The sequence below is a fragment of the Hippopotamus amphibius genome, chromosome 11 (genome assembly GCF_030028045.1).
Source record: "Hippopotamus amphibius kiboko isolate mHipAmp2 chromosome 11, mHipAmp2.hap2, whole genome shotgun sequence".
Taxonomy (NCBI): domain Eukaryota; kingdom Metazoa; phylum Chordata; class Mammalia; order Artiodactyla; family Hippopotamidae; genus Hippopotamus; species Hippopotamus amphibius.
Window position 1 is genome coordinate 106,764,562 of NC_080196.1, and position 22,861 is coordinate 106,787,422.

At 36.8% G+C, this 22,861-nt stretch overlaps 1 protein-coding gene across 3 annotated transcripts in view; it reads right to left on the reverse strand.

Moving 5' to 3' along the window:
- Positions 1-3,748: 3,748 nt before the first annotated feature.
- The window catches only part of TMX3 (thioredoxin related transmembrane protein 3), a 44,466-nt gene continuing 25,353 nt past the window's right edge, over positions 3,749-22,861 (reverse strand). The window contains exons 10-16 of one of the 3 annotated variants that reach the window (XM_057698855.1): positions 21,751-21,849; positions 18,928-18,985; positions 18,681-18,734; positions 14,494-14,550; positions 10,132-10,261; positions 8,734-8,802; positions 3,749-7,213 (exon numbers count right to left, since the gene is read on the reverse strand). In XM_057698855.1, coding sequence (XP_057554838.1) covers positions 6,953-7,213; positions 8,734-8,802; positions 10,132-10,261; positions 14,494-14,550; positions 18,681-18,734; positions 18,928-18,985; positions 21,751-21,849 — 728 coding nt within the window. In that variant the 3' untranslated portion in view covers positions 3,749-6,952. Of the gene's footprint in view, positions 7,214-8,733; positions 8,803-10,130; positions 10,262-12,497; positions 12,567-14,493; positions 14,551-18,680; positions 18,735-18,927; positions 18,986-21,750; positions 21,850-22,861 lie in introns of those variants that run through there. The other 2 variants (XM_057698856.1, XR_009047971.1) reach the window with 2 other exon arrangements.

Below are 22,861 nucleotides of genomic sequence, written 5' to 3' on the forward strand. Positions count from 1 at the left end.
TTCTGATGGTGGACTGCAGTCAGGCAAGGGTGGAACAGCAAAGCCTGGAGATGGATGGGGCAGCCCGAACAGACATGGGAACCTAGGAAGTGGTGTGAAGTCTGGCTTCTTTAAAGATACAGCGAACAGTTTCTCACAGATCAGGTACCAGGTGTTGAAGGACAGATGTTATGGATAGATCCGGGGTTTTTGACCTGAGTAATTAGAAAAACAAAGTTGCCATTTACTGAGATGAGAAAGACAGTAAAAGTGGGCATTTGGTGGAAAATCAAAGTGTTTAGGACATGATGTTTGGACTGCCTATTAAACACCTAAGTAGAGATGTCAAGTCAGATATACAAGCTGGAGATACAAATTTGTGAGGCGTCCATGCCTAGAGTTTTCAAGTCAAGAGACTGAATGAGGAATGATGTTGAGCACCTGCTAATAGGCTCATTGGCCATTTGGAAATTCTCTTTTGTAAGGTTCCTATTCCCATAATTTATGAATTGTTTACATTAGGTTGTCATTTCCTTATTGATTTGCAAGCGTTCTTTGTATATTCTGGGTACAAGTCCTTTGGTAGATGTAAGAATTGTGAACATCTTTCTCTTTTCACTGTCTAATGGTGTCTTTTGATAAACAGAAATTCCTAATTCTAATGAGATTCAATTGATACTTTTTTTCATGGTTAGTCATCCTGTGTCCTCTTTAAGAAATTGTTCTCCACCAAAGGTCATGAAAATTTTCTCTAAGTAAATTTGTTTTTCATATTCAGGTCTATGATCCATTTTGAATTAATTTTTGTGTATGATGTTGGGTGGGACCAATCAGTGGTCACTCTTTTTCGCCATGGGATAGCCAAATGATTCAGCATCATTTACTGAAATCCTTTTCCCCACAGAGTTTAGATTTAAAAAAAAACAACAACATACAGCACTTACTACTTCCTAGAAATATCATGTTTTTCCAGATAGGGAGCTACAAGATCATCATTTGGCAGTAGAGTGAGTTATGTGGTCAGGAGATGCTAAACTGTTGTTTCCTATGGCCATATATGAGGGATCCTTAAATTAATCCCTGAGCAAGGAATTTGGCTTTTGCAAATGAAAAAGGAAAATGGTTACCTCAGTCACATACTGTTGGCTCCAGGCAGAAGGCTCTCTTTGCAGAGCTGTCCACTCCCTTCCTGTTTTCCCACGCTGTCTCTCTCCTGTAAGGACGTTCCTGAAGATCACAGGCAGTGGCCAACACACCCTAACATCTTGACATTTTTCTACCAAGTCTAATAAAACTTCAGCCTTTCAATGCACATAGATGATAATACCACCAAGAGTTTAAGGTTCCCAACTGCACTGCTGAGAAGGGAATAGGGGACAAATCATTGTCCCCCATCAGAGATAACAAGCAAGGGAGGTTACGTGACTTGTTCAGGTTTAAATAATTACTGAGTGATTCTACTCAGATATCAACCACAGTTTATCTCCAAAGAATCTTTGAACTATACTTCATATTATAAATTTATAAAGGTTAATTATCAACTTTCCTCTATCATATCTGAGGCGTACCTCATAATTTAATAAATAACTGGATCTTTTTGGGAAAAAAAATGTTCCGGTATATCTTCCTAGAGGTCCTTAGGCACCTGTGAGAATTACCATTATGCTTCACACAGTAATATTTAAACCACTGTGTGAATTTACAAGCACTGTAGAGAAAAGCTCATTATTTTGAAGGCCAGCAATTCAGAATTTCAGATTGTACTATCAACAACTGAGAGGAATAGATTGTAATAAGGGTAGTAATTTGGGTATGAGAGGTTTATATGATAATCTTGAAAAGTAAACTACCTAGTTTTCATTAAAAACGTTAATTAACCTATGTCCAAATATAAGGTGAATTTTGTAAGTTCTTTTGCTCCTTTCAAAATCACCCGTTGTACAAAAATGGAGTCATCTTTTACTTAAAAATCTTTAATATTAAGTCCTTCTATCAATCATTTGATTTAGAACAATAAAGTATTGTTTAGAGAAGTCACATAATCTTAAAATCTCAATAATGCCAATTCAGAATCTTATAAAGTTTCCTTAACAATCAGTTTAAGAACAAAAAGGCAACAAAGGAATTTAACACAGATTTATTAGTTACACAGATTATTTTTTGTGTACCTCAAAATATTAAATATTGTACAAGCCATTAAAATCTGATCATTTGCTGTAGTTTTGACTGGGTTCTTATGGTTTGATACAGAATTTCTAATAACATTAAACATATGTTCAGAAACTGCAGTGTTATCAAACAACTTTGATGGAAGAAAACCACTGTTCCATATATAAATCCCTAAGTGACCCTAGTGATAAGGACAGGGATGCAAAGATCCACATGAAAACTCTGAGTGAGTGGGAAATAGCCTCAGTTCCTATTATATAGTCATCAGTTTCACTTGAGTGTTTCATCAACCCAACTAACATATACTATGTAAAAGCTAGCCAACACTTTTTGGAGTTTTTGTTGTAAAGAGAAGAGACTGTTGCAAACATGGGTGTAGAGGGTGGCTATAGTGCTTGCATTCATGGCCTCACAGAATCTGTCTCAGAAAGAAATGTCAGCTTATGTTTATGTATCTTCAGTGTGGGTGGGGACTCTGACTCCCCAGAAAGCTCAGTGTCCCTGGAGACTCTTGTCCAGCGCTCCCTCACCTTGAACTGCACCCCGCTCCCTGTTATCCACCCACAGACTGTCAGAGTTGCAGATATGCTGCGTAAATACCACCCCTTCATACTAATGCCATCTGTATTGTTCTGATCTTTTACCCTCTGAGTCCCAAAGATCCCAAAGATCTAATAACAATTAGATGCTGAACAACAAATTACATGAGAAGGGAAACTAATAAAAATAGGAAAGTAGAAAACTTACAAACAAGCACCTTAAGTAAACCTGAGTACCAGTTACTGCAGCTAAAAACTCAGTAATGACAGAGGCTGTGACTGCCTTTCACTGCTATACCCTCAGTAGTACATAGAAGACATTTAATAAACATTTATTGAAAGAATAAACTGCAAGAAAATAATTGGCACTTTTTAACTACCTGTTTCAAACATCTTTTCCATTTATAGGAATGGACTTTGGGAAAATTTGAGGGCTCTTATCAGAAGACGCTCACTCTAGCCAGCCAGTCTGTACACGTCCACAAATTGTGTGGGCCCAATTTTGCAGCTGTTATACCTGTCCCAGAGCAGTTCTCACTAAAAGATATGTTCATGGTATAAAATGTGAAAAATAAATTATCAAAAAATTAATTTGTATAGTTTTGTTTTTTCATAATATACTCACACCATCTGATGCTATTTTAAAAAAGAAAGGCTGAGGCTTTAGACTCTCATTTTACTGACAGTGAAAGTGAGGGGTGGTTGTGTTGTGTCCAAGACCACAATTTAGCAGTTGCATCAAGGACTCAAATCCAATTATTCTAGCTTTAAACTCTGTAACAAATGTATAAAATGATCAGGTTTTACAAATACAAAATACATCAAACCTATGAATCCCAGGTTCTTCATATTCAACATGAAAGAATTAGATTACAATCTCATCTCTATCAAGTCTGTTTAAATTTTAAAACTATGTTTCTATAATTACAAATAACTTACATTTAATAAAATAAAAAAAAAAACACTTCCTGCAAGTTGAGTCTCAACTGTCCTCTGCTTGCACAGAGAAACATTTACATCCCAGACAACCAAAAGATAATAGTAAAAACAATCAACGGTTACATGTTTTCAATTAATTTATTTTAGAAAAACAAAGGTTTACAATTGGTGCCTTTAGGCAGGATATCATGAATTCAACAAGTTAGTCATACAGACTTTCAAAAACCTTTATAGATTAGTCCAAAGTAGAAAATTATTTTTTGCCCACTCTTGGACTCAAGACACATTCAGAAAAAATATATATTTATAAAAATAAAATGGCAAACCTAATCCCACCAATAAATTGATAGTCTTAACATCCTACACTTATTTTAACAATCTCTGTATAAGAATAGCTGAGTGATTTTTCCCTGTCCTACTTCCATATCATATGAAGTAATGATGAAAATATTTACTTTTTGCAAAATCAAAACCAAAAAAGCCCCTGAAACAAAACACAAGAAACATCAACAAGAACAAATGTCCACTAAATAAAAACAATATAGCTAATTGTTTTACTATTTATATAGACCCATTCTTTAGCCTCTAGACATTTGGCTCTTCATGGTATTTCTAATTCAGATACCAGCGAGCAGTATGTGTGAGAAGAAAATGAAAATTCCAGGTCTAACCACCTAAGTTTCAGATAGCAGTTTCAGACAGCTAGAGAAATATTAAGGTATACAAAGAAACAAAAAGTACTGCAAGCTATAATGGGGTGCACTGCTCGATAAAAACACGCAGTTTCTCTTTGAAATATCTTTAAAAACTGTCTGAGCACCAGATTCAGCAACAGCCAGCATCTAGGATCTTGAATTTTAGAAGTTAGAAACAGAACTTTATTGCAACTGAAAACAAAGGCAAAACTTCCACTTGCTGAAGTGTATTCCCCATATTGATGTGTAATCACAGTAATTCATCACTGAATTAGAATATCTATGTTCTTCTACAAGATTCATTAAGAAACATACCTTTATTCTGAAGTAATTTTTCCTGAAATGAAAACAGCATTCCTAGTAAACTCTGATATCACATTGAAGGGAAAACCATACTAGTCAGCAAAGGTTTCCAATTTGTTTTGTGAGGATATTGTGACAATATCCTAGAGTAGCAAAGTTTTAATAAAAAAAAAGTTATTCATTTACAAACCATCTACACTTTTTGTTTCCCATACAGACACATTCTGAAAACACAAACAGAATATGGGGCAACAGTACAGAGTTGTGAAAAAAGATAACAGAGAACTACGGCGTTAATTTATAGACAAGAAAATCTCGGAATACAGAGATCCCTGGACTTGGTTGATACATATTAAGCTTGGCTCTTTTTTTCTTGTTTTCCCTGTTTTGGTCTTTAATTTATAGGTGTGCTTGACAAAAGACAAAACCATGCAAATGACAGACATCTGATACTGAGAAGCATGGAGAAAAAAGCCATGATATGTTCACGACTTCATCACTGGCAGTGGCTAAGCTGTAACTTCCCTCCCGGGCTGAGACTCTCCTGAGGCATCCGTATTTAGCTAAGCTTTTCACAGTTGCAAAACAAGCTTGACCGCCACTAACATTAACATTTATTTTCCAAAAGACTCGCTCATTATTCTTTAGAGAGAAATTTCCTTGTTAAATTAACATTTATCTCCAATTTGCATTTAAGAATAACATTTCATTCTAGTATTTCCTGAAATTTCCTGTGATTGCACATGTGCTTCACTTACAAAAATGGTAACAATTGGGTGCCAAACATTTTTAAGGATAAGTAACGATTATACACTAAAAGGTACAAGAAGGCAATTACCAGTAACTCCTCAGGGCTTAAGGTATGAGAGCTTCAGGTTAGTAGTGATCAGCATGGCATCAGAAATAACCCCAGGCTGCCCTGGGGGCCACAGCCCTAAACAGCTTCAGTATCAGGACCATGAATTACATATTTTTAAAGCGATGAAACATTTTAAAATGTTTCACAACGCAAAAAAAAAAGTTTCATAACTCAATGAATAACCACCCAAATTATATATAGTCACTTAATAAAAATCCTAAACTTAGCTAAAATGAAGCTCTCAAAAATAAACTAATCTACAATAAACATACCATACTGTTATTAAAAAAATACTTGGGATAGAATTCCTGTTATTCCATAATGGAGAAAGATGAGAGGCCATCTTCGGAAATGGACAACAACTGGGAGGATGGAGAAGGTAACTGGCAGGTCTCTAAGCACTGGACATGCTGATTATGTCACTCACTACTTATTATGAACACAGACGCCCATAATATTACATAACAGATGTATGTCAATAAATTTTATATATATATGTGTGTATATGTGTATATATAAACACACAATAGATCATAAATTACCATAAAGTTACCATACCATAAACATAAAAATGATATATATTACTTCTTAAAAAGCAGCAGGAGCTTTTTTATCAAAGAAAAAATTTTAAAAGAAATCCCAATATATAAAACAGAAAAATAAAAGTAGGCTGTTCTGGCTAAAGCAGGGTAGGAGTAAGAGACCCCCTCCCTTCCCGCAGTGTTTGGCTGAGACACCTTCTAAGTGTCCAGGGCATCATTTGAAATCACTGATCCAAGCAAATCCTGTTTATGCTGCAAAGATTAAAGATAAGACTTTTTTTCCCCATGATATAGGCCCATATGAAAATTTTATAATGCAACTGAGTATAAAGGTAAAAAGTAACATTTCCTCTCCTTTAAAAATAACTAACAAAAATATAACTGACAAAATAAAATCACTATGCTATATAAAACCAAATTATTTTATCTCATCTTAACTTGATCCTTGGAAAAAGTTATTAGTTCCCCCTAAAGTGCCTAAATTTTAAAGACTTAATTCTGTCCATATAAATCTTATCCAAAACATGAGGAGAATGGATGGTAAGAGGCGGAGCTGTTATTTTTCTCTATCACACATGTATCTTCTACCTGATTGGCCAATTTAAATATTCTGCACAAGAATCTTAATTTTGTCACAGAATATTCAGATAGAGAAACATGCAAATAGAACTGATCTGGAAGAAAAACATCTATAAAGGTAATCTTGGATGGAGTGCTTTGATTTTGTTTGTTTTAGACAAACGTTCTATCTCTTTGTTCCAAACTTTTCCCCATTTACAGAAGGACTATTTTATAACCCATGCAGTTGATATTAGCAAAATACAAACACCATGTTCTCTTCTGTAAAGGTCATGATTAAATGTCTAAATTCAATAAATACTCTTTAATAATTTGAAATCCTATCAAATATTTTATCCTAGTAAAATCTCAGTCTTTCTTCTTTTCTAATACATCTTTGGGTTCTTGCACTGCAGGCACCAGAGAGTCCCCACTCCTGGGTTCCTGTCGTTCTTTGCTCTCTTCTTCCGGTTCTGGGCTTTCAGCCTCACTTCTGGACACTTCATACCGTTCTTCTATGTAACCTCCGTCTGTGTCAGCCGTGTAGATGCCATAGCACATGATGCTGATGACACCCAGTGGCAGGCCAAAGAGGAAGCAGCCCATAAGTGGAGAGCTCTTGAATATAGACTGTGGAAAGATAATGACATCCCTCAGATACACTCTGATATAAAAAGCATAAATGAATTTAAAACCACTACAGATTTTTTTCCTCTTGCTGCCATCCAACTTGCTTTTAGTTTCAATGAATCAATGTCAATATTTCTGTAGTAACTACCGTCTGAAAGACACTTTAGAAATTTTATATCCATGTATGTGTGTATGTATAACCAGCTACTGGAAGCAGAAAAAGGCACCAAATTCTCCACTACATTTTCAGAAGATGTTTACTTTTCTCACAGTAATCACAAAACTCTCTTTGAGATGGCTATTATGTGCTAACAGCTTTCCAGTTGTATCCTGGCTATAGGCATCTGCTATTGAGAAGGCTGGTTATTTACCATCAAGAAGGTAATATTCTCTTCCCATAACACTTTTTACTTGTCTGGTTAGTAGTAAAGCAACATTAACTTAATAATTTCTCTCAGTTTATATACTGTCTCCTCAGCTCCCAGAAAAGTGAAAGCAATTTAACTGACAGGTTTTTCAACTATAATATATTCTATGGATTGTGACCATAACTCTTGAGAACTAAAATAGACAAGTTCAGAGGAGAGCAGGGTCACTGTAGATTGAGATAATGGAAAAAGGCATCACAGAATAAAGGTGTTTTGAGGCAAAAATTTAAGTGTAAGACCATCGCAGGCCAGGGTACAGTGTGAGCTCAAAGGCTGAGGAGGAGAATCTGTGAGATGGACAGACAGTTGTGATGTGATGTGCATTACTGGAAAAGGGAAGGAAAGTGATCAGAACTGATTATTTTAGTAACAGAGGTTAAATAAAGAAATAAAATAAAATTATTTTATTTCTATAGAGGTGTACAGAATGGACTGAAGACAGGGCAAGAGGAAGTGAGGAAACCAAGTGGAGGCTAGTGCAGCGGCCACGCATAACGGGATAAGGGCCCCATCCGTGGAAAGAGGGTCACTGACAAACTGAAGGATGCATGGAGTAAGTCATGGCTATTAGCATGACTTGACTTCTCACCAACAGAAGAAGGTTAGCTCTATTTTGCTTTTGGCCATAATGAATGAAAACACCCGTGGGGCAGCTCAAGATCGACAACTAGAACTAAGTTTAAGGCTCCAACATATTTAGGGCTGCCCTGCACTCCAACTGACCAGCAGTTGATGCTGGGATAGTAAGAGAGATTTCTTAAGAGTTCTCAGCAAGAAGGCCTCAGATCCAAGGATTGAAAAGAGCAGGAGGAGGAAAGAAACTCTGAAAAACACTTTGTCATGCTATCAAGTTAAGTGATTCTGAATTCCAGTTAACTCATCAATCATAAAGAAATGAGTAATTGGAGACACTTAATTTCCACCTTATTAGTATCTTTTCTTAACATACATATGTACTAGTTCTTACCTTGCAAGTTAAGATGTATTTTTACTGAATCCTTTGAAACTCCAGATTTTACCTTAGTTAGACATAACCTATATACCTGTATATTCTCAATTATCAATGACACAGAACACACTGTCACAACTTACCACAATAGTAGATTTGGCATCAAATGCTACTCTTTTCAATCTCTGCCAAATGCTGTCACCTCCTTGGGCCTTAAATTTAACAGGAAAAAACAAATTGTTATTTCAGTAATGCTACTTCATTTTTCTGTTAGATGATCTTACAATTGCAGGTCAAGAGTTGACAACAAAAGATCACATAAAGCACCGGAAAGAGCCATGGAGTAAATGTCTACGGGTTTTTCCGCCCCACCCTCCTTCTGCACTATTGTATGAGCACAGTCTGATTCTCTGAAAATGCACCCTCCCCGGTCACAATCCAAGCAGCCCAGCTGAGGCTGACCCAGCCGGAGTGCCGGCCTGCCCAGTCGGAGTTTAGCCGCATGTTACAGCTGCTGCAGGGTATCTTCACTGTCCTATAGGGAGAGTCTCCCCGATGATGAAACCCAAAAAGAAAGAACAGCTGGAAGGCAGAGGGAGAAAAATTCCTGGTGAAACGCATCAAATCCCTGCACTCAGCCATCCCTGAAGTCTGGCTCATTCCCTGAATTTTGCTAACTTACAAACAGAAGGGTTCTCATTCATACAGGTGAGCTTCATTTTAGCAAGTGCTATTTTCACAAATATAAAATTCCTATGTGATTAAGAGTGTTTCCCAAGAAGAAATACTTGTTACTCTGTGAGCCAACTTTCAAATACGTTTGTGTGTAAAGCTGAAAACAAGTCTCACAAAATAATAATTATACTTCATAAAAGTAAAGAAGTCTCTTCTATTTTATTCTAGTATATTGAATTCAGATGCACGTTGGCCACAACCTGCTGAAGTGATTTCAGGACTCTCTAATACAGGCTACAACCCAGTTTGAAAAACACTACAATATGGTTTACAGAAAAGGAAAAAAAAAAAAAGTTAAGCTTATCCATTCATCATTTCTGAGAAATATTTTATAGGATTATATTTGGAACACTCCACTAGGGCTGGCTCTAAATACATTTCCTGATCTCTTAAGAAACTGTGGTATTATTCACAGGTTTTTTTAGAAAACCAGTCCAAGTAACTTAATTCAATTGTACTCTTGAATCCAGAGAGGTACTGAGAGTGGGAAGTTCACTATCACTATTGCATAGCTCTGTACCATGCAGACCTCTTAGCATCCCTACCTCTGACTCTGAATGCCAGTAGCACCTCTCAATCACTATGACCACCTAAAATGCCCTCCAAATAACATCCCACCCATTAGCAGCCTCTGCCACTTACGTCCTGGGGAATGTGACTCAGCCTATCACGTGAGAGAAGCAAGGATGGAGGCCTGCCCCTCTCCCCAGGTGATGGCCGACTCTTCCTTTCAGAATCAGAAGAAAAGAACTCGTTCCTCCTCTACCTCTTCCCAACACCCCTTTAGATTAAAGCGAGCAACTCACATCTATTGTGCCATCCAAAATGTTATTAATGAACTGGACCATGTCTTCTGCATTCTTAATCTGTCTGTCTAGTAAAAAGTATTGTTGGTTTGAAGTATTCAGTACAACTACAGTTGGGACTTTCAATTCACTGAAAATAGAAAAACAAAGAAGTCAAAATACATGTTAAACACAGAGACAACAAATATTCTGATATTTATTTGAATTATATCTAAATAAAGGTACAAAAGGAGGGAACTATAATAGATTTGCCTTCCTTTGTTTACATAAAGATTTCAAATTGTGCATCAATTTAAAAAATAGCTAAATGAACATTTATGAAAACTATTAGTATACAATATCAGACAGCTGAGTGTTCACGATTAAATAATTTTAAGGATAAAAATTACTATGTGTGAAGTATCAAATTCTGGGCAACACAATTCCTTGCCACAAGTTTATCTTAAATACCATCACTTTAATCATATACGGCCCACCTCAGTTAAAGGGCATTCAGGCAACCAGAGAGGGAAAACCATCGTCTCCGGAGTCACAATGCCTGTGTGCAAATCTGATGCTTTCCCACAGCTTAGTTTAAGTCTAATATTTTTTCATTTATAAATGAGTAAAGGTGGGGAGGGGGGGCAGGGTACCTATCATGTTACAGAAGTTAAATGAGAAAATTGAAGCTAAACATCCAGCACATTCCTTGTGCATAACACAGGTTCAATAAACACTATTCCAAATTCTCTGAATCCTACTACCCCACAATATAATCACCCCTCCTCATGCGTGCTTCAGTGGTGTACTAGAGGTCAATTCAGTTTGCAGATAAAAACTGTAGTATTGCTACGGTGTCATTTACTTCAAATAATTTGTATTTTTTTCCATTCCAGGATAGGTTTCTGCATAATCATAAAAAGGTGCTGACTTCTGTATGCCACCCACCTGTCAGTTTATGGTTATCCATATGTCTATATGGATGTATTACGCAAAAGCACACAACTCTAGAGTAGAAACAATTTACAGCACTGCAGTATCATCACATAAGTAACTGAGTCCAGGAGGCTGCTTTCTTGCTTATAATGCTCCATCCCTCCCCACGCCACATTCTTATCCCAGGGAGGCAAAACGTGCACATCTGACCCCTGACACTGGGCTCAGCCCTGTGGTTTGGCCAATAGGAAGGCACAGAAATGACTGAAGCAGTGACTCAAAATGTGCTTGCTTCTTGTGTTTCTGTGATTGCCATGAGAAGAATATCCCCCAGGAAAATATCCCTCCAGGGTCAAGGACATGGAAGATGTAGGGTAGACCTGGATCTAACAGTTACATTGTGACTGCCTGGAGCCACATCTGACTGTACCCAGCTAAGGTCAGCTAAGCCCAGACAAGTGAGAGAGAATAAATGATTACTGTTTTATGCCACTGGGTAACAGGGTGCTTTATTATCGTGCATTATTATTAGGCAAGAATTAACTGTGTTTTTTAAAAAAAAATCTTAGTTTCATTCTAGTTTATAAAAACATGAGACAACTTTCTGACTTACAGCAGTTTAATTATTAGTTATCATACTGTATCAGTAGCAAAATCCTATTTTTATGGAATGAATTAGAATCTGGTCTTTCTGGACTTCCCAGGTGGTGCAGTGGTTAAGAATACACCTGCCAATGCAGGGGACATGGGTTAGATCCCTGGTCTAGGAAGATTCCTCATGCCATGGAGCAAATAAGCCTGTGGGCCACAACTACTTACCCTGCACTCTAGAGCCCACAAGCCACAACTACTGGCCTATGTGCCACAACTACTGAAGCCTCTGCGCCTAGAGCTCATGCTCCACAACAAGAGAAGCCACCACAATGAGAAGCCTGCACATTGCAATGAAAGAGTAGCCCCCGCTGGCCACAACTAGAGAATGCCCGCGCACAGCAACAAAGACCCAATGCAGCCAAAAACAAAAATAAATTAAAAAAAAAAAAGAGAACCTGGTCTTCCTATAAAAATATATCTTATGAAAAAGTTAAAATACATAGCTGAACTAGAAACAATTTGTTTTGAAATAATTCAGTTTGAATAACGATTGAAAAATAGCACCTCATCCTATTCCCTCTTAAATATGCTCACAAAAACCTAATACAAACTAATTCAATAGACCAAAGGTCTGAGAGTACCCTATTTACTTTGAGAAAAAGTAAAAAACACAGTCAATGCTACAGTGTAACTATCTTAAATAATACCATGTATTTGCCCTAAGTTAAAAACTTTTAGGCATCAATACTTATTAAATTCCATCCACTACTTTATGTGTCAATACTGATGTTACTGTAATTAGGAGCTTCTGGAGTGAGAGAGATCTGGATTTGAGGACTGGATCTCTTTTGACTTACTTGCTGGGCATCCTTTGGCTTATTATTTAACTTCCTTGAGTTTCTTCTAAGAAATTTCAATTTCCTCATCTATATAAAATGGAAATAATAATAGTACTTACACCTTACTGAGTTAGTGTAAAAGTCAGAAAACATACATTGACCATTCAGTCCAGTGTTGGTCACAGGTTAAGTGCTCATTAAGGACTTTCAATTATTATATAATCATCATTATATGACTTCTCCCAAAAAAAAAGCAAAGTATGAATTTTAAAAAACCACACTATAAGGGGTTGGTGGTAGAGATTATTGTCCTCTGACCATAACTGTAGCAAAACTTCTACTATCTCACAACTTGCATTAGAAATAATACGCATGAAGGAATGTCCATCCACCTCTAGAAATTCTAAGTATTATCATGATTCAAGGAGTTGTTTATCAGATGCAAACTGCTTTGGCCTCTTGCCCACAATGCTTTATTTTTACTACATCACTTTACTGGCTTGCCTCCAAGGACATTATAAAAAGTGGTTGTATCAAAGTCCCTACTATATATACTGTAAAAATCCTATTAAAAATACATTTCTATCATGCTGTGGCCCCCTTTGTGAGATTATATAGCATAGCAATTTCTCTTAGGTTTCTACAAGGTCAACATACTCCTATGAGCAACGGTTACCTTATAGGTGATAGGAAATATGTAAACAATGGTTTTCTACTTTGTCTTGAGTATTAAAAATTCAAATTGTTTAAGTACATTTAATTATTGTATAGATCCTTTATTTTCTTTCGTCTTGATTTCTTTATTATATATCTGGTACTTTATATCTTTGGTAAACCGTCTCAAATTCTTATTGGAATAAGGATAATAACTTGATTATAAATGAATAAAGGGACTTTATTTTGTAATTTTAGGCTCTTACCTGAAAATTATGAATGTTACTGTGGGTTTATAAGTTGGTAAGGCTCTGCAGGGGTTTCCCCATCTTCACGTCCAGGCTATTTTAAGACCCATTTCCTAAACACTCTTATGTTTGCTATTACACTCTGCCTGAAATAACCTCTTTGCATTCTTCATTCCACTAACTTCACAATCTTTAGAACTTCTCTTAACTACTGCCTCCTCTGGCAAGTGTTTTCTGAGCCCTTGTGCCTTAATGGGGTGAGGGTTGGGGTGGGTGGGATGTCTCTGTTTCCAGAGCTCTGTACCACACAGACCTCCTCACACAGTGTTGTAATCATCATGCTGTCTTACCCAGAGGACTATAAGCATTTGAAGACAGGCACTGTATAATTTACTCATCTTTTTACATCAGCAGTACAGTGCCAAACATAGTGTATGACATATAGCAAATACTCACTAAATGTCCACTGAACAGAGTAGGCTTTTATGTGAAATTTATTAATTCAGTATAGGTCTGGTAAATGTTTTCGAATATCAACTTTCTAAAGTGACAGATCAGATTTTTACATCATAAGCATGATCAGTATTATTTTAAAACTGCACAGTAGAATAGCAACTAATTCTTGAATGCTAAAATTTTTCTACTTAAGTTACATTTATTCATTAAAACTGATCCTAAGGTGGCATATTAAACAGAAACTACAAAGTTTACAAGTTTTTGAATAATGTTTTCTTTCTAAAATACTGTAAGTTGTCAACATTAAATTGGGAGTTTTTTTTTTTTTTGTATAGAGAATTTTAAAGTTTAGTAAGCTTCAAATACAGATTTAAAAACTAAAGTAAAATATTTAATGGGAGAATACATGCATTAGCATATACAAAGGTTTGCTTTTTTTCAGCTATTAACCCTCTGCCTGTCTCAGAAAAACAGAAATTTAAAAATTGATAGAACTGGGACTTCCCTGCCGGTCCAGTGGTTAAGAATTTGTGCTTCCACTGCAGGGGGCACAGGTTTGATCCCTGGTCAGGGAACTAAAATCCCACAAGCCAAAAAAAAAAAAAAATTGACAGAGTTGACTGAAAAATCATTTCATCGTTTAGCATTTTACTTACTCCATCAGTAAGGTATTTATATAGTCATTTCCATCCATATGGCCAAACTGAAAATCCCTAATCAAGAACAACCAAAAAGAAGAGAGAGAGAGCAATATTAAATACAAAAAAAGATAAATATGAAGCACTGAATTTAGGGTTTGGTAAGCATGAAAACACTGTAAACATTTAACATATAAATCACATACAATAAATACAAAAAAGTGTGAATTCTATTGGCTTTTGTGTTGTTTTGTCACAAACACGTGACAAATTAAGCAAATTTTAAGACATTTCTATTTTGTTTTATACTATATAACCAGAGAAATATATATACATCATTGATACATCATTAGACAACTCAGAAATAAAAAGGGCATGAGTAATGTGACAAATTTATATTGACTATTTTTTTAAGCTCTTTATTGGAATATAATTGCTTTACACTCTTGCACCAGCTTTTGAGGTACACCAAAGTGAATCAGCTGTATTTATACATATAATCCCCATATCCCCTCCCTCCCGCGACTCCCTCCACCCTCCCTCTCCTGGCCCTCTAAGGCATCACCCATCATCGAGTTGCTCTCCCTTTGTTATACAGCTACTTCCCATTAGCTATCTATTTTTAGTTGGTAGTGTATATATGTCTATGCTATTCTCTCACTTCATCCCAGCTTCCCCTTTGCCCCCTGCCCCCCAACCCTGTGTCCTCCAGTCCATTCTCTGCATCTGCATCCTATTCTTGCCCTGTCACTGGGTTCATCAGTACCATTTTTTTTTTAGATTCCATATATATGAGTTAGCATACAGTATTTGTTTTTCTCTTTCTGGCTTACTTCACTCTGTATGACAGACTCTAGGTCTATCCACCTCATTACATACAGCTCAGTTTCATTCCTTTTTATGGCTGAGTAATATTCCATTGTATATATGTGCTACATCTTCTTTATCCATTCATCTGTTGATGGGCATTGAGGTTGCTTCCATGTCCTGGCTATTGTGAACAGTGTTACAATGAACATTATGGTACATGTTTCTTTTTGGATTATGGTTTTCTCTGGGTATATGCCCAGTAGTGGGATTACTGGATCATATGGTAGTTCTATTTTTAGTTTTTTAAGGAACCTCCAAACTGTTTTCCATAGTGGCTGTACCAGCTTACATTCCCACCAACAGAGCAGGAGAGTTCCCTTTTCTCCACACCCTCTCCAACATTTATTGTTTCTAGGTGTTTTGATGATGGCCATTCTGACCGGTATGAGGTGATACCTCATTGTAGCTCTGACTTGCATTTCTCTGATGATTAGTGATGTTGAGCATCTTCTCTTGGGTTTGTTGGCCATCTGTATGTCTTCTTTGGAGAAATGTCTATTTAGGTCTTCCGCCCATTTGTGGATTGGGTTATTTGCTTTTTTGGTATTAAGCTACATGAGCTGCTTTTTTATTTTGGAGATTAATCCTTTGATATTGACTGTTTTTTATGACAGTAACAAACTGATTTAGCGTACAGTAAAAATACCTATTTTTTATGTTCCATTATTCTTTGAGTCAAAATCATCATCTGTCTGTATCTGACTTGTGATTGCTCATTTAACTTGATCTGAAATGTATGCATATACAGGCAACCTCATTTTATTGGGCTTTGCTTTACTGCAGTTCCAGACACTGTATTTTTTACAAAATGAAGGTTTCTGGCAACCCTGCTTTGAGTGAGTTTATCTGTGCTATTTTTCCAACAGCATGTACTCATTTTGTGCCTCTGTGTCACATTTCTGGTAATTCTCACAATATTTCAAACTTTTTCATTATTATTAGACCTGCTGTGGCGATCTGTGAGCAGTGATCTTTGATGTTACTATTGTGATGTTTGGGGTGCCACACCCATGCAAGGCTTCAAACTTAAACAATAAATGTTGTGTGTGTTCTGACTGGTCCACCAGCCAGCCGTTCCCCCATCTCTCTCCCTCTCCTTGGGCCTCCCTATTCCCTAAGACACAGGAATACTGAAATTAGACCAGTTAAAAACCCTACAATGGCCTCTAAAAGTTCAAGTGAAAGAGTCCCACGTCTCTCACTTTAAATCAAAAGCTATAAAATAAAAGATCCAACTTAGTAAGGAAGTTGAAAGCTGAGACAGGCTGAAAGCTAGGCCTCTTGAAGCAAACAAGTTAGCCAAGTTGTAAATACAAAGGAAAACTTCCCTAAGGAAATTAGAGGTGCTCTCCAGTGAATTACACGAATGATAAGAAAGTAGAACAACCTTATTTACTGATACACAAAAAGTCTTTGTGGTCTGGGTAGAAGATCAAACCAGCCACAACATTTCCTTAAGACAAAGCCTAATCCAGAGCAAAGCCCTAACTTTCTTCAATTCTATGAAGGCTATGAGAGGTGAGGAAGCTGCAGAAGAAAAGTCTGAAGCTAGCAGAGGTGGGTTCATGAGGTTTAAGGAAAGAAACCGTCTTCATAACATGAAAGTGCAGGGTGAATCAGCAGGTGCTCAGGTAGAAGCTGCAGCAAGTTATCTAGAAGATCCAGCTAAGATAATTCATGAAGGTGGCTACTCTAATCAACAGACTTTCAATAGATGAAAAGCCTTATATTGGAAGAAGACACCACCTAGGACTTTTGTAGCTAGAGAGGCGATGTCAACGCCTGGCTTTAAAACTTCAAAGGATAGGCTGACACTTGAGTTAGGGGCAAACATAGCTGGCGACTTTAAGTTGAAGCCAATGCTCATTTACCATTCCGAAAATACTAGGGTCCTTAAGAATTACGCTAAATCTACTCTGCCTTCTGCCCTACAAGTGAACAATAAAGCTTGGATGCAGCATATCTATTTTCAACATGGTTTACTAAACATTTTAAGCCCCACTGTTGAGACCTACTGATCAGAAAAAAGATTCCTTTCAAAATATTACTGCTCATTGACAATGCACTTGGGTCACCCAAGAGCTCTGATGGAGATGGACAACAAGATGAATGCTGTTTTCACTCCTGCTAACACAACACCCACTCTGCAGCCCATGGATCAAGGAGTCATTTGGCTTCCAAGTCTTATTATTGAAGAAACACATATCCTAAGGCCACAGCTGCTATAGGCAGTGATTCCTCTGATGGATCTGGGCAAAGTAAACAGAAAACCTCTGGCAAGAATTCACCATTCTAGATGCCATCAAGAACATTCATGATTCATGGGAAGAGGTCAAATAGCAACATTAACAGAAGTTTGGAAGAAGCTGATTCCAACCCTCCCGGATGATTTTGAGGGGTTCAAGATTTCAGGGAAGGAACTGCAGATGTGGTGAATACAGTAAGAAAACTAGAATTAGAAGTGGAGCCTTAAGATGTGACTGAATTGCTACAGTCTTGTGCTATAACTTGAATGGATGAGGAGCTGCTTCTTATAAATCAGCAAAGAAAGTGGTTCCAGATATCTACTTCTGGTGAAGAAGCTGTGAAGACTGTTGAAATGACAACATTTAGAGGATTTAAAATATTATATAAACAGCTGACAAAGGAGCAAGGTTTGAGAGGGCTGCCTCAGATTTTAAAATGCTATCAATGCTACGGAGAAATCGTTCATGAAAGGAAGAGTCAGTCAATGCGGCAAACTTCACTGATGTTCTATTTTAAGAAAAAGCCACAGCCACCCCCACCTTCAGCAACCACCACCCTGGTCAGTCAGCAGACATCAACATCAGGCCAAGGCCTTCCACCAGCAAAAAGATTACAAATCACTGAAGACTCAGATGATGCTTAGCATTTTTAAAGTATGTACATTTTTTAGACACGATGCTACTGCACACTTAATAGACTGCAGTATATACAAAACATAACTTTTACATGTACTAGGAACCCAAATATTTTGTGTGACTTGCTGTACGGCAGTGGTCTGGAGCCAAGCCTCCAATACCTCTGAGGTCCATGCCTGTGGTGCATCTTTTCTTACCATAAACTTATCCCAAAGCCTATCAAGAGGCAGATATGATACAAATTATAAATTTATAACGTTTTTTAAAACTTGTAAGACATATATCAACAAACTTGAAGTCCAAACAATTCATACTGAGATGCAGCATAGTGTAATTCACTTCCACCCCTTGATTCATCTTTGAAAGTATGAAATAACTCCTACCTTTGCTTTACTGTATTACAAAACATAACTAAACAAGGAAAATGGAGGCTTTCAGAATGCAAACACCTACCTGTGGAACTGATCTCTATAATCTCTAGCAACTTCCTGAATAATCGACTTTAATCTGTGAGAAAAACAAAAAAACGCATGAATATTCCATTTTGTCAACCTGATAAATATAATTATTCAATTATAGTATCTGTTGCCTTATCTAATATCTAACACCGCAGGAAAAGTAAGATACTATGTAACATTTATCCATGTAAAATCTGAACTGGATGATATTTGAAACTTAAAACTATTTCAAGGCACTATACCTGGTATGTTCAACTGATGTGTTTTTCTCATCAATTACTGCAATAGCCACAAGCTTTCCTAAAATTAAGAATGACATATCGAAATTCAATAATTCTCATTATACAAACTACTCAATTATTACTACAGCTATAAATAGGAAAATAGTATATAATTTCTAGAATTCAATTCCAATTATCTTAAACATGTTATGCTTAGCAGAGTGAAACAGTGAATTCGTTGACTCCAAGTGACAAATTCCCTCCTACCTCCCATCCCCGAAATGAAATAATAGTAAATATTTAACAATTCATACACTCAAAAATTTTTTTTCACACAACCCACAAACTGACTAAAATAAGTATTTTGTTGAAAACTAAAACTATAAAGAACAAGTTGATAAAAGGAACATACTAAGAATTACTAGTATATTCTGTAATTCAAGAAAGAATGATATAGAACAAGAAAATGATTTTTACAATGCTATTCCCTTTGGTACCACGGGCTACTACCTGCTAGTAATAATGCACAAAATAAAACTGACTTGAATTTATTTCACTCTCAACAGAACATCAATCATATTCATCTCTGACACCCTCTAGGAAGGCAGCGTGATGTAACAACCAGAGCACTGGTATGGGGATCAGAAAACAGGACCCGGCAATCCAGTGTCCACTGTGGTCCAGGCCTGGGAGAACAACCGTGAAGCACATCGTCCATTAGCCATGTGACTTAACCCCAGCGCTGACGTCAACTTATCTTAGAAACTATTATCTATTTCAAAGTCATCTGGAGAGTTGAATAAGATTACATGTACAAAGATACTGGGATCGTCTCTGGCTCAGAGTAGGCATACAAACATAAGATTAAATCAACAATCATTCAATCTCATTCCCACAACTTCTGCAATTTCATACTCAAATTCTATACAAACTTTAGATTCTACACAATCTTCACGTTTCTTTTAACCCTCAGCTAAAAACATCAGTACACAATGTTTATTGCCCCTCTTGAAATATTACTGCATTTACTGTTCTGTGTTTGGTTTTTACTGTGATTTTTTTAATTTCAAGTGCTTCATGAGTTTTTTCAAAATGCCTACAACATGTCCAGCATCTTCCCACAAGCCAACACAAGTGGCTTCTCACATAATGATTTCACAGTTACTGAGCGCCGAGCAGTGTACCTGGCACAGGGCTGTTCCCGAGGCCACAGTGGGGAGCACAGAGACACAGCTCTGCACTTGGGGAAGACATCACACACACAGACACATGGTTAACAATCAGAAGACTTTGGGAGGACAGGGACACGGGGTTTATAAAAGAACATTTTATAAGAGTAAACTAATGCAGTTCCAGGGGGTCAGTGAAAGACTTTCCTAAGGAAGCAATATTTGGTTTGAGTTTGACAGATATAAATTCACTATACATTTCCAGACAAAGAAAACAGAATGTTTAACACTGCTCTGGTAGCAAGGTGCACAGCCTTTTTAAGAAACTGAACAGTCAGCGTGGCTGGAGAGGGAGAGTGAGACAGAACTGGAAAGACACAGGGACCCGCAGTTGCCAGAAGTCCTGAGAAAGACGCCAAGTGTCTGAAGCCACTGAGGGCCAGGAGTCCGTCGCAGGGCTCCTATGATAAGTGACCATGTAGGACCACAAGCTGGGCAGAGCCAAAGCTGACACCCAACCAGGGTGATTACGTTGGGTACACAAAGAAACACTGCTAGAGCCAACTTCCTTCCAAATTAATCTGGGAGAAGACACAAGAGCTTTGGCAAAGCTGCCTGTTTTAATTACCTCAAGGTCATGCTGCCTCCTGTGATACTGTACTGAAAGCAGAACTACCGTATTCCTACATTCCCCCCCCCCTTTTCCCTTCATGTGGGCCTGGATGAATCAGCAAGTAAACCCAGTCTCTGACAGTACCACATCAACTTCCAACACTGAGCTAAGGCACACCTCCCTCTGTAAGGAAAGCAAAGGCAGAAGCGCCACCAAAGAACATTAAAAGAAGATTCAGGAACCTGAACGAATACCATCCTGTGAAAGTTACAAAGTAACAGAAAAATGTGTTAGAGCACTTCTAATTGTATTCTTAGTCAGATTCAAAGCAGGAAATCATGCAAAGGAAACTCTATGCCTGTTATTTCTCATATAAAAAAAAACTGAGCCTTGAGTAACGTTTCCCCATTCTTTTAATCTAAAACTATACTTTCATCCAACTATCATAAAGTTGTGAATGGAAACAAATGAGACAACAATAACCATGACATTTCTTATTTGTAATTTGTTATAAACTTATAAAACACTTCCTCCTAAAATTTACATGGTTATTAGCTTCTTACAATTTTTGTGGTTCACATCTATTTGAGACCATTTATCTAGTTTCTTACAGCCTTCTATATTTATATTTGCTTTGCTTATCATTTTCAATCACGTAACTTCAAGAAACCACGCCAATTTGATGCCCATATATTCTTCACAAGAAAAAGTGGGTTTTCAAAAGTTGTGATAATTTGTATTCCAACTCATTACAAAATCAGCCTTCTGAATACAGCTTTCTGGTTGGTTATTTTTTCTCATTTCCTTACTATCCAGGCTCTGTTTTCCCTGTCACTACCAATTCTATTAGTAAATCTTTTCTAGCTAATCCTTATTCCACATGGAAAGGTATGTTCTTTGGTAATATTAATCTATATTCTCATAAGATTGAACTAGCATTCAGGTCTGAAAGAAGAAATGATATTATGAAACAGAACTTAAAAAATTCATTTCCTACAGAGTCAAGTAATCCTTTAAGGAAAAGTTTTGTAGCATGATGAAAAGCTGTATATGTGCTGTTACCGGTGTCTCCAAGTTCATATAAGAGGAAGCCATCCATTGTAAGATAATTCTGAAACCTCTCCCTGTTGATCCAAGATGAGAGATCGCCATCTTCATACTCTTCAAAAAACAAAGTTGATAAAATATACTGTAAATATGATTTAAAATCTTTATACTGTTTAATCTAGCAATACATATAAAATGCCTGACATAGGATCATAATCTTAAATTCATAAATTTCATTTTTAGAAAGGTATTCAAAGCAAACAAATGTAAAAAAGAATTAATGCACAAAACAATTCATCATTACAGCATCACTAAAAATAGCAAAAGATAAATAAGTAAAAATAAAGGAAATAACTGAAATAGCCTAAATAGGAAATAATTTAAGTCATTATGGTATATATTGTGGAAGACCATTTATAGATTTTTTAAAAATATAATAATTAAGCGATAAAGCAGGTGACAAAACAATATTACAACATGACTATAACAGTAAAAAATAAAGTATGAAAAAAACTGACAGAATGATAAAATGAAGGCAAACATATACTCCTACTAAATAGTTTTCCTAGGTTGATGGTTATTCTTGGATGATGGCATTATGGGCAATTTTTTTTTATTACAATTACCTTGTTCTTCTCTATTTTATGACATTTTGGCCTCAGTTTACAACACTTTTTCATATGTAAAAGAAACTCACATATAAAAATCACAGTATTTTAGCCCTTTCCGAAACATCAAATGCTTCCTCTGATAAGCAGATAAGAAACATTTATAGTATCCAAGAGAATTATATCCTGAATAGAAATATAATTCTGAAGTAATCCTGAAAAATTATTACAACTGCATAAAAAAGAAGCTTATGTAAAAGCCTGCCAATATGTCTCATTTAAGACTGGATTTTACTGGACATCCCTGGTGGCGCAGTGGTTAAGAATCCGCCTGTCAATGCAGGGGACACGGGTTCGATCCCTGCTCCAGGAAGATCCCACCTGCCACGGAGCAACTAAGCCCATGTGCCACAACTATTGAGCCTGTGCTTTAGAGCCCATGAGCCACAACTATTGAGCCCGTGTGCCAGAACTACTAAAGCCCATGTGCCTAGAGTCCGTGTTCTGCAACAAGAGAG